The sequence below is a fragment of the Lissotriton helveticus genome, chromosome 5_1 (genome assembly GCF_964261635.1).
Source record: "Lissotriton helveticus chromosome 5_1, aLisHel1.1, whole genome shotgun sequence".
Classification (NCBI taxonomy): Eukaryota; Metazoa; Chordata; class Amphibia; order Caudata; family Salamandridae; genus Lissotriton; species Lissotriton helveticus.
In genome coordinates this window covers 1,978,397,827-1,978,410,270 of record NC_136065.1, presented here as the reverse complement: position 1 = coordinate 1,978,410,270, position 12,444 = coordinate 1,978,397,827, and the positions used below count along the sequence as shown (strand labels likewise).

Here is a 12,444-nt window from a genome sequence, read left to right as displayed (position 1 = left end):
GCTGGATGTGCCAGACACGTAGATGCCCTGTGTGGTTATACGTTAACCGAGCTATTCCCATGTACCTTCCTTTCAAGTCAAATGCTAATAACGACATGTTAAAAAACTGATTTGCAAGGATGTTGCTTTTAATGGAACGCCCTGCTGTATAATTTGGCTTTTCTTGCCACAAAATACCTACATGGGTGTCCTGTGTTCCTGGATGGAGAACCCCCACAATAGTAACATTTTACGATGTAGCTTTCTTCACAGGAGGTACCTCTTCACTTCTTTCCTAAACTTTAGGAGGAAGGTGCAATTCTGATGGACACAGGCCCTAAATATATTGTATTTATTCTTTTACTGTGCATGTTTACCTACATAACTCTAATGCTTTTCAGGGTCTGGTTAGCACAACATAAAACTAAAAAATAAAATAAATCTGTTTAGTGTCACAGCCCAAATAGTAGTTATCCTCCAGGGGATCTATACTGATAGGCATAAGCAGTGATTATTCCTGGCTAAGTGCGGGATCCCATGGCACTCTTCAACTTGAGGGAAAAAAACTATTTTAAATACAAAAAGCAAAGGTTTTGGAAGCCTAATTCTATGTTATTCACCAAGTTCTATTCATTTTCTTAAAAAAATAAGCCTTTTTTTTTTAAACAAACCTTTTTTAAAGGAAAATTGTAAGAAGACTCCTGCGCACTAGAAAACTGATTCACAACATAGTCTTGATGTAAACTGTTGCCTTTTTATCTTTTTTCTTGCTGAACAAAATGTACAATTCAGTTGCTCACAGAAAACGACTTCTAACAAAAACTGATAAACTGCCCTTTATTTATATTTTTGCTGATAGCAAGCTAACTGTTTCCTGATTTCCTTCTTCCTCTATCGGTATTCTGCCAGTGTCAGAGCACTAGTTTAGATCTTACCAGCAGAAAGCAGCAACACACAAAGCACAGGGCTCTGAAGCAGATCGATGTTGCCAACCCTGAAATCTGGAGGTAAACTGCAAATCAATGTTAGAGAATGAAAAATGTTCCTATCACAGAAAACATAAAAGTAGAGGGTGGCAGCATGGGCATTCAAATAGTAGGCACATGGCAACAGAGACTTACCCTGAGTGAGCAGGAAATACGGCATTAGGGATCGCTTCAGGGAAGGCTGACGGAACTGGAGGCGATCAGGGATCTCCCCCAGCAGTAACTCCACCACGATGAGCAGCTTGTGGACCTGTCCAAAGTACAATGACCAAATGTAAACTCAATCAGAAGGTGCCCAGAGATCAAACTGTTACGGCAAAGTTGATTCTGGCAAACATGTCAGAATGAAATAAAATAAAAAATAATAATAAACATTTTTTTTTTTTAATAAGTCTTTCTTCCCTGTGGACTAGAAAACTCAGAACCACAAGAGAGCTCTTCCAACAATCAACATAACATTTAATAGATATGACCCCACTGCGAAGGCAGTAAGTGGCAGACTGTATTCAACCAGCTTCCTACAGCATCAAACACTAAATCAGCACTCATGTCAGATTTAGATCACTAGTGTACAGTGTGCTTCCGAGGACAACTAAAGTGTTGGATCCACACCACTGTGTGTGTTCTGGCAATGCAGTGCAGATGGCAGAATGAAAAAATGGTATTGCACTTGATTTCAGTCGAAACAGACACGTATTCACTGGTGCAACAGCGGGAGGGCGGTTGTGGGAGGGCAGTGTCATGGGCATGCCTTATGAAGGAGTCTGTGCACTTAAGCACATTTGAGCAGCAATGTGCCGCAATATGTAATTGCAATGTGTTTCTAACTATTAAACCGCATTTTCAATACTATACAACAACATATGAAAGTGCACAAACACAATTTCAGGGAAAGTGCATCAGGATAAAACATCTGTGTTGCCCACAATAAATATCATACTAAAAGTACATACAGCACCCCATTACAGGCCCTCCCTTTGATCTGCCAAATCTTATGTAGTTCGGCACAAAAATAACCTTGAAATATTATTTTCCTGTTGAACTTCATATGCCCCACTTGCCATTAAAGCTAGCCCCCAGAAATCCAGGGGATACTACTGCAATCTCGGTTACATGCTTTAAAAAAAATAATTTAAAACAATTAATAAAAAAAGACCATGGCTTCAAAAGACAGGGTGCTAAGAAAGCTGTAATGCTAGTTTTAAAGAGAACAGCTACCAACATCCACCCACACCTCAGTAAATACATGAACCTGATCAAAAACGGATTGATTCTGTAGGAGTCAAACTGTCACAGAATGTATGAGGGCTAAAAGAATACACTTTTTCAGTTTGTTAAAAGTAGTATGGTCACAAAAGTACATAAATCTTTAGGCACTGCCATGCTCCTAACCTACTACTATTGTACACTGTCTGGATATACACCTCTTTTTAATATACACTGCGCTATGCCGGCTGCCACGGTCTAGTGATGCCGACTGACACAATAAGCTGCAATCAAATTCTCCTTGTAACCAAGTAAACTGCTAATGGGGTGCCTAAAATTCAGTTTACATACAGTACCATGCAACCAAATCTGAAACAAGTATACATTTCTGTACAACCAAACTGAAAATAGCACTGCCCTGCGCCTACTGGAAGCAGTGACTGCCTCGGACAACAGACACAGTTACTGACTCCAGAACGGTGTCTGACAAATAACCCTAGCCCAAACCTGCTGCAAAAGAAAGTACGCCTCCTGCAGCAACTTCGCCATCAGTGCCAGCCAGCCCAACTGGTGATAACAAAAACGAAATGGGCTCTTCACAAAATGTAAGAGTGTTCAGCAAGATTGTGCAACTGTGCAAGCCAACACATGATGTAAGGATGAACACAACACACAATAGGACTATTTGGAGACTGTAGCACTGCTCTGTAGAGTTTGTAGGCTGGGGGAATCCAGAAAAGATTGAGAGAAGTAGAGTAAAAGGGTCCCCATCATTTATCCTTTTAACTTGGGAGAAAAAGAACATGGAGCGCCCATGGAGATCGGCACCAACTAAGTAAAAAGACAATTGTTTCAAAATATTGATTGTTGTGACAATAAGGCCAAAGGTCCATCTTATTAGATGTGCCTGTGTCCCGATGATTACCTTTCTTGGCTCTGTTCAACTGCAACTGGCTAGAGCTCACCCAGAAAAATTAACATGCTGTTGGGTGCCCCCTGATTTTAACTTCAATATTGGTTACTGTATAACTAAGTATGCAAAGATGATGGGTGTGGAGCTAAAAAGAAATTCAATCTGACCAGCTGAACTTTGAGAGGAAGAATATACAAACAACCCAACATGAATGCCAACGCTCCTGAAACTAGCCTGGTAACAGGATTCTCCCCCTTTCAGTTGTCCCACTAACTGAACTAAACCCAAACATTCAAGCACTCATGTTCTGTTACACTTTTGAGATGACCTATTCCAACCCAAATATAGCATAGCACTGGTTGGGGACTGCCTCAAGGGTATCTGTCAGTAGGACTAATCAGGAGAAGAAATGCAAACTTAGGGTATCTTTATTCCACTGTCAACCAAATAATACTTACTTGCAAACCGACTTAGTGTTGTACGATTTGGAGAAAATGGTCAATATCCACCCTCAGAATAAACCATTGCTGGATGTTCTTGCCCCTGCTAATAACTTCTCCAGATCTGACCAAATCTGCTCTACCAAGCCAAAGGTTTCGAAAAACATACTGCTATTAAGTTGAGCCACTTGTAGAACTCCACCACTGTTCACACCCTATAAAGTCCAGTTTTCACCCAGGCACAGTGAGGCAGTCTGGCTCTTAAAAGCTGGTGATCTCCGATGGATGTGGTGGCACTGGAACAAATTTACATTGATCCATTGATTTTGACACCGGGCATGAGATCCTGTTGACGTAGTTTTAGAGAACAAGTCATGGTGGTGGCGGGTTAGATCAATCCTTGCTTCTAGTCACCTAAGGACACACAATTTCCCTGGGGAAAGTTTCAAAGTGCCCTGTTACCTATCCTACTTTGTTGCATTACATTTAGAGACAAAAAACAGTATTTTTGCATTGGGAGGTGAACCAGTATTCATTTCAACAGCAAAAGATGTGAGATTCTAATTTATTTGGTAACTTTCTTTTGCACAGGTGAATTATGAAGGTGTCTACTCACTGTCTGCTTGAAGCCGACTGCAGTGTGCTGAGGGGCCTTCCTCAAGGCGTTGGTTAAGGTCCTCCTCGCTTCAGAATATTCCAGCTGGATGGATTTAATGCGACCTGAAACAGAATAATGTATACATGGTACTTTATTAAAAATTAAAATGTTAAAATGCACAGAAGGTGTACGAACACTTTACTATAGCTCTCAGCTTTTCTAGTGTTCCACCACTACTCATTCTCACTAAGTAATATTCAATTCGAAAAGGTCCTCTCTGTCTAGGGTTCACCGGGAATGCCACCACTGGAATTGATCTCCTGAAGCCCCTATGGTTCTAATGCCTATAAATGAGCCCAATGTTTTGAGTATTTATGTGTTACTGTGTTGAGTTAGGACACTTGAAATGCTTTTTGAATTGAAGAGGGTGGGTTCTATTTTAGAATAAGTTTGAAAAAGATGAAAATGAAAGTCAACTTTTCAGGTTTCTGTGGGCACTGCACAGATTTAAGAAATTCTGGAAGCTGCTGGTACTGAAAAGAGGTAATCTCTTGCTACAATAAAAGGAAATTCTCAGTTCTGCTATGGGGGTTTTCAGGAAGTAATGATAGCGGTACAAGGGTGTAAGGAAGCGTAAGTATAGCCTTACAGCTCATATTCACTAAGCTCACAACACGCAGGAGTAAACTAGTTTGGGTATTTTTAGAGGAATGGAGAGGTTCAGGAGCACTTTCAGAGGCAGCTCACAAGTTGCTCTTGAAGGCAACTTGAAGGGAGATCGTTGCCCAAGCCTCCCCGAGTGAAATGCAGATATCTTTAATCACTCAATGTTTAAGAAAAGCATAGAAATGCCAGGATCAAGAATAAAAACCATTCTGAAATAACAACAACTCGCGCATCACCAGAAGACTTCATCCAATTTGTGTGCATTTCTTGCATGAGATCGACTTTTTAACTTAATAAATTCTTCAATACTGCTCTCAACTTCATGCCAATTATGGATTGAGAAAAAAGGGTTTTATTTTATTTGGAATTTCCCAGACATTACTTAAGTAATGTCTTCAACACAGGACAGACTGATTTCCAAACTCACTAAAATGAGCACGATTAACAGTAACAAACAATAGGCTTAGAAAGTCGTACACCTGCTTTATATATAAATATTGCCGCATGGAACTGGAATACATTTGATGTTTTACGGATGTGCAAGATTAACTAATAAGGGAGGGGAGTTTTCATTTTGGCCCATGGCACCTGTCCCTAATACACGATAACTAGACTTTATTAAATGTTCATTTAGTAGCAATGGCGCTATTATATAGGATTCTCACATGTTGCACCCAACACACTAGTTTAATTTGGTGCTTTATCAAAACTTGGATAACTTTCTAAAAAGCTGCACACATTCACTCTCCCTGAAGATTCGAAGCCGGAAGTAATAGGCAAGCCTTTCCTTAATCCCTCCAAACGGAGGAAGCGGTCTATGGTGCTGGTCGGACAACAAGCAGGCTCCTACAGAATTTTCCTGCGTTGGTTAATGTTTTTGATATCAGGCGAATGTAATAAAATACCTGTTTAACTATTCTTTAGAACAATTAGATGGTTTTCATAATGTTGTCGCCTCTCTTTACTATTAGATGGGCCGCTAGACTCAGACCTATGCACGTAATCTAATCTGTGCAAGTCTAAAGGAATGGACGTTTACATCTGTAAAAACCCCATACAAAAACTGATTCTGCTAGCAAGTTAATGAGCTCATTTTACTCCAGTCTTTTGCTAAGTAGCCAAGCAATCTGGTTAAATAAGTAATAATAGACATTCTACCAAACATTAATGGAAATATTATTTTCATATAAACGTAGAGATAACAGTCATTTCTCACATGTGAAAAACACCGAATAGGTGCGGATGCCACTTTCCAGACTAATACACAGAATATCCAGATTAAATCCACTAACCTGTATAATATAAGTAACGGGCCCATTCGTTGTTGTTGGCAAGTTCTGGAAATACAGACTTGGAGACTAGCTTTTCTGCCTGGTCGTACAGGTTGTAGTGCAGGTAGTTTCTGAGAAGCAGATTAAGGAGAGTTGCCTGGCCATCTGCATCATGACGGAGGGTGGCTGTCCGCAAACGGGCATGTAGGAAGCTGCAAGCAGGTGGAGAATATGTGAGGAAAAAGAAATATAATTGTGACGGGGTGGCGGGCTCTGGGGATGACAATGCTGATATGCCCTCGGACTGGTGGTCCGCAATGCCGCTGACCCCCCTTTCTGTCGTCCCTGTACAGACTGATGCCACAAGACTAGGGGACTGGCGTGCAACGGAGGAAACCGGTGTGTGGGACTATCCTACGGATATAGAGCACGGTCCCTTTAACCCAGAACTACAGGTCGGCGAGGCCACGCCCACCAACAGCGCGGGAGAGCCAAAAGCCGGAAGAGCGACGGAGAGGACGGACGGCGTTTCCCTGGAGGCGGATGGTGTACTGGAGTGGAGACGGAGAGAGGTGCAGTCGGAGATCGGAGGAGAAGATTACGGAGAGAGCCCAGCGGTCGGCAAGCCAGGAGGCCACCGGTTTGGCGCTTCGCCCTGCCACGGTCCCACGGGAGGAGCGTGGCTGGACAAGGTACGGGGTGCAGTGGCGGGCTGGGTGGGACGGAGTGAGCCGTTGAAACCTCGAGACCCAGTGTAAATATTGTATAGCCGAGTTCCCTTCCCCTCACGAGCACCACGGACGGCTGTTTGTAATTGTGCACTTGGTCTCCCTCACTCCCCGGGCCCCTGCAAGTCCTAGTCGGACGCCCCAGTGACTGTTTCCTTTCTTTCCTTTGCTTTTGGGGATTCCTCCGGACGGAGTCACGAGCCAGTCAGCAGACCAACATCCACTCACCTGACGACCGGAGCGAGCAGATCGACTGGTCTACACCCCTGCTTCATTCTGGCTAGCCCCGGTTTCACAAGAGGAGTCAGAACGGAGACCTCTGAATTCGCAAGACTGAGAGTGACTACTAAGAGGAGAAAAGCCTATCTGAAAATAAAGCCTTCGCTTCGTGCACTATTTCCCGACTGTGCCTCATTATATACTGATCCTAGTGTTTCTGAACCACCATCCCCTGTGGTCTCCGACCCTGCCCCCTCACAACTGGTGTCAGAAGTGGGATCACAGTCCATCTGTGAATCCGAGATGGACGCCCTGCTGCAGCATCTCATCAAGGGGCAGGAGAAGCTTGAATGGGCCGTCGAGAGGCAGATGACTTCGGCCCAAGCCGACAGGGACCTGTTTAAGAACACAATAGCCGCCCAGATGGACAACATGCAGAAAACGATGTCACATCCCACCGGGTTGGTTCCTGTAGAGAGTAGAGCCCATGTCCCTAGCCCATCCGGTATAGCGTTACAAAAATACGTGCACGGTGAAGACCCTGACGCCTTTTTGATGAATTTTGAGAGGGCGGCCAGGGCTCTGGGTTGGCCCGAAGAGAAGTGGCCGTTCTTCTTGGCCCCCTGCTGACCGGGGAGGCCCAGTTTGCATACCAGGTTGCGAATCCTGCTGGGAACGCTCCCTATGCTCTGATCAAGAACGTGATCCTGGACCACCTAGGACTGGACTCCGAAGCATACCGCGTCAGGTTCCGCAAGGAAAAAGGGATCCCGGGAGAGAACCCAAAAACCCTTTTCTTCCGCTTGAAGATGATGGCCGACAAGTGGCTGAAATCTGGCTCCAGCACAAAAGAGGAAATCCTGGCACAAATATACTTGGAGCAATTCATGGAGGCGCTCCCCTATGGTTCCCAGAGGTGGCTGAGACAGCACTCGGGTCTCACGGTGGAACAGGCCATAGAGATGGCCGCCAACTATGCACGTGCACAGCCTAGGGGCATAGGATGGGAACCAGAGAAGGCCTCAAAACCACTGTCATCGGGAAGAGGGGAAAAGAAAACCAAACCCACCCCGGAGCCCTTCCGGCCTCGCCCTATCCGGATGGAACCGCCCATACCCAGAGGCCCTCAATGCTTTGAGTGCGGCGAGTGGGGGCACATCGCCCGCCTTTGCCCCAGGAGAAGACCGCCAGAAGAACCTATGGAGGTGGGGTATCTACCCAAGGCTGTCCTCTACTCCGCTGAGCTGGGAACATCATTACATGTGAGTATAAAGGTGAACGGGTATAGCATCAAAGCCCTCCTGGACTCCGGGTGTAGGCAGTCAGTGGTGCAAGAAAGGTTTGTCCTGCCCGACCAATATGACCAGGATGCGATAGTACACATCCGTTGTGTGCACGGTGACATAAAGCCGTATCCAGTGGCCCAGGTGACCGTTGTCCCTAGCAATCACCCCGAACGTACGGTAAGGGTAGGAGTGTTGCAGACCCTCCCTGAGGAAATGATCCTTGGTGTAGACAATCCTGGCTTCCTGGATCTGTTTCGAAGAACGGTTTACGAACAGCCCCGCGACGAGCCCAAACCCCATTCGGCTCTGGTCACTGCTGAACCATGGGTCCTTGACCGCAGCTTCCGGTTCGCCCAGTCAGAGGACCGTACTTTGTTTAACGCTTGGGAGGCCGCGCAGGCCACTCAGGAAGGGTCCACTAACACCTATCCCAGGTTCATCATAAAAAGAGATCTGTTGTACAGAGAAGCAGCTGCAGGGAAAGAGTTACAACTCTTGGTTCCGACGTCCTTCCGCGAACAGGTGCTGTTCTTTGCCCATGCTCATCTCACGGCAGGCCATGCGGGGAAAGAGAAGACCACAGAGAGTGTCATGCGGCATTTCTACTGGCCAGGGATCTACAGAGATGTGCAGGAGTACTGCAGGAAGTGCGACATCTGCCAGAGGAGGAACACCCACAGACCCCCGGCGGCCCCCTTACAGCCAATGCCCATCATTGGCGTGCCCTTTGAGCGTGTGGGGATGGACCTCATAGGGCCCCTCCCGAAGACCCCCAGAGGGCACCTCTATGCGCTAGTGATCGTGGACTATGCCACAAGATACATAGAGGCCTTTCCCTTGAAAACACCCACAACCGCCAATGTGGCTGAGAAGTTCGTAGAACTGTTTTCCAGGGTGGGCTTTCCAAAAGAGGTGGTAACCGACCAGGGAACACCGTTTACCTCACGACTCATGAAAGAAATCTGTAAATCCCTGGACATACACCATCTGAAGACCTCCGTGTACCACCCACAGACAGAGGGCCTTGTGGAGAGGTACAACCAAACCCTCAAAGCTACCTTGAAAAAAATGCTGTCCTCCGAAGGACCGGCCTGGGACCGGTTACTCCCGTTAGCCCTGTATGTCCTCCGGGCCCAAAAACAGAGTAGTCTAGGTCACTCGGCCTTTGAACTCCTATACGGGAGGATACCAAGAACCCTGCTAGAAATAACCAAAGATGCATGGGAAACGCAGGGAGACCAAGAGAGAAACACCCCCCTGGAATACACTGCACAATTGAGGTCCAAGCTGGGGAAGCTACGTAGCCTGGCCTATACAAACCTCGAACAACAACAGAAGAAACAAAAGAAGACATACGACAGAGGGACACGACTACGACGACTTGGAGTAGGTGACTGGGCCTTGGTGTTATTACCCTCAATCACGAAGAAAAACGAGTGGGTCGGTCCATACGAAGTAACCGAAACGATAGGAGAGACCACCTACAGGTTACGTCTCTCTCCATCAAAAACCCAGACCTACCACATAAACATACTCAAAAAATGGATCGGTCCCACACCCAGGAGTGCCCACTTGGTGGTCCCAAATAAAAGGACGGAAGACAACACCCTAAGACACCTCGTGGTAAACCCCGAACTGTCAGAAAGACAACAACAAGACCTAAAGGAAACCATGTTGCCCTTCCTGTCTGTGTTTTCGGATTTGCCGGGGAAGACACACCTTGTGGAGCACCACATCGAGACGATCCCTGGGAAAATAGTAAGACAGCGGCCCTATAGGATCCCCGCCGCCAGGAGAGACGCCGTAAGACAAGAGGTGCGGGATATGTTAGAGCTGGGGGTGATCCGACCGTCCTCCAGCAACTGGGCCTCCCCGATAGTGATGGTACCCAAACCTGACGGCACATAAACGCTTTTGCATGGACTTCCGAGCCTTGAACATGATTTCCTCTTTCGACGCATATCCCATTCCCCGAGTTGATGAGTTGATTGAGAACCTAGGGGAGGCAGTGTACATAACGACCATAGACCTGACCAAGGGGTATTGGCAGGTACCCCTTAGGGAGGAGGACCGGAAAAAGACCGTCTTCATCACTGACGAAGGGCTATACGAATTCACAGTGCTCCCCTTTGGGCTTCATGGCGCCCCGGCCACGTTCCAACGGCTCATGAACCACATCTTGAAACCTTTTCCGTCTTTCTGCTCGGCCTACCTAGACGATATCGTCGTCCACAGCAAAACTTGGAAAGAGCACCTACAACACCTACAAGCCATCCTCCGGGCCCTGCAGGAGGCGGGCCTGCATGTCAATGCAAAGAAGTCTCGGGCTGCATTTACAAGGGTCAAATACCTGGGCTACGTGCTAGGCGAGGGCACCATAGCCCCCCAGGACGAGAAGGTCAGGGCCATCAGAGACACGTGTTTCCCGACAACGAAAAGGGAGCTCCGCGCTTTTCTTGGGCTAATCAGGTATTACCGAAGGTTCATTCCCCGGTTTGCTGAAGTGGCCACCCCCTTGACGGACCTCCTGCGCAAAGAAGTGAAGACCAAGGTGATACAGAAACCCCCTAGGGAAGCCCTGGAGGCTTTCGACCTCTTGAAGAACGCCATCACCTCGCCCCCGTTTTGTTATCCCCGGACTTCAACAGGGACTTCCTCCTAGCCACTGACGCATCAGAGACCGGCCTGGGGGCCGTTCTATCGCAGTTGGACGATGAGGGTATCGAACACCCGGTCCTGTTTACAAGCCGGAAACTCTTCCCTAGGGAACAGAAGTACTCCACTGTGGAGCGGGAGTGTCTCGCCATCAAATGGGCGATAGAAAAACTGCATTACTATTTGGAGGGCCGGCCCTTCATTCTGCAGACCGACCATGCCCCCCTGCGGTGGATGTACCGCAACAGGTCGCTCAACCCAAGAGTGCTCAGATGGTTTCTTTCTCTGCAGCCCTACTCCTTCACTGTGCTGCACAAGAAAGGGACCGATAACGGGAACGCTGATTTTCTGTCCAGGGTCCTCCCTCTCCCCGATCGGGAGAGTCCAGGGGGGGAGGTGTGTGACGGGGTGGCGGGCTCTGGGGATGACAATGCTGATATGCCCTCGGACTGGTGGTCTGCAATGCCGCTGACCCCCCTTTCTGTCGTCCCTGTACAGACTGATGCCACAAGACTAGGGGACTGGTGTGCAACGGAGGAAACCGGTGTGTGGGACTATCCTACGGATATAGAGCACGGTCCCTTTAACCCAGGACTACAGGTCGGCGAGGCCACGCCCACCAACAGCGCGGGAGAGCCAAAAGCCGGAAGAGCGACGGAGAGGACGGACGGCGTTTCCCTGGAGGCGGATGGTGTACTGGAGTGGAGACGGAGAGAGGTGCAGTCGGAGATCGGAGGAGAAGATTACGGAGAGAGCCCAGCGGTCGTCAAGCCAGGAGGCCACCGGTTTGGCGCTTCGCCCTGCCACGGTCCCACGGGAGGAGCGTGGCTGGACAAGGTACGGGGTGCAGTGGCGGGCTGGGTGGGACGGAGTGAGCCGTTGAAACCTCGAGACCCAGTGTAAATATTGTATAGCCGAGTTCCCTTCCCCTCACGAGCACCACGGACGGCTGTTTGTAATTGTGCACTTGGTCTCCCTCACTCCCCGGGCCCCTGCAAGTCCTAGTCGGACGCCCCAGTGACTGTTTCCTTTCTTTCCTTTGCTTTTGGGGATTCCTCCGGACGGAGTCACGAGCCAGTCAGCAGACCAACATCCACTCACCTGACGACCGGAGCGAGCAGATCGACTGGTCTACACCCCTGCTTCATTCTGGCTAGCCCCGGTTTCACAAGAGGAGTCAGAACGGAGACCTCTGAATTCGCAAGACTGAGAGTGACTACTAAGAGGAGAAAAGCCTATCTGAAAATAAAGCCTTCGCTTCGTGCACTATTTCCCGACTCTGCCTCATTATATACTGATCCTAGTGTTTCTGAACCACCATCCCCTGTGGTCTCCGACCCTGCCCCCTCACAATAATATAATTAAAAAATGAATGAAAAACAAATACATAATTTGCCCAAGAGACAAAATAAAACAATGATTTAACAGCACAACAGATTAATATGCAGTCCATAACATTGCTAAAGCCAGAGCAATAAGCCTGACATTATACACAAA

At 47.5% G+C, this 12,444-nt stretch overlaps 1 protein-coding gene across 1 annotated transcript in view; it reads right to left on the bottom strand.

The window, feature by feature from the left end:
- Positions 1–12,444, bottom strand: part of PSMD3 (proteasome 26S subunit, non-ATPase 3) — a 36,845-nt gene that overhangs the window by 14,761 nt on the left and 9,640 nt on the right. Inside the window, exons 5-7 of the mRNA XM_078645676.1 lie at positions 6,081–6,271; positions 4,141–4,244; positions 1,101–1,215 (exon numbers count right to left, since the gene is read on the bottom strand). Of these exons, the coding sequence (XP_078501802.1) occupies positions 1,101–1,215; positions 4,141–4,244; positions 6,081–6,271 (410 nt within the window). The remainder of the gene's footprint in view (positions 1–1,100; positions 1,216–4,140; positions 4,245–6,080; positions 6,272–12,444) is intronic.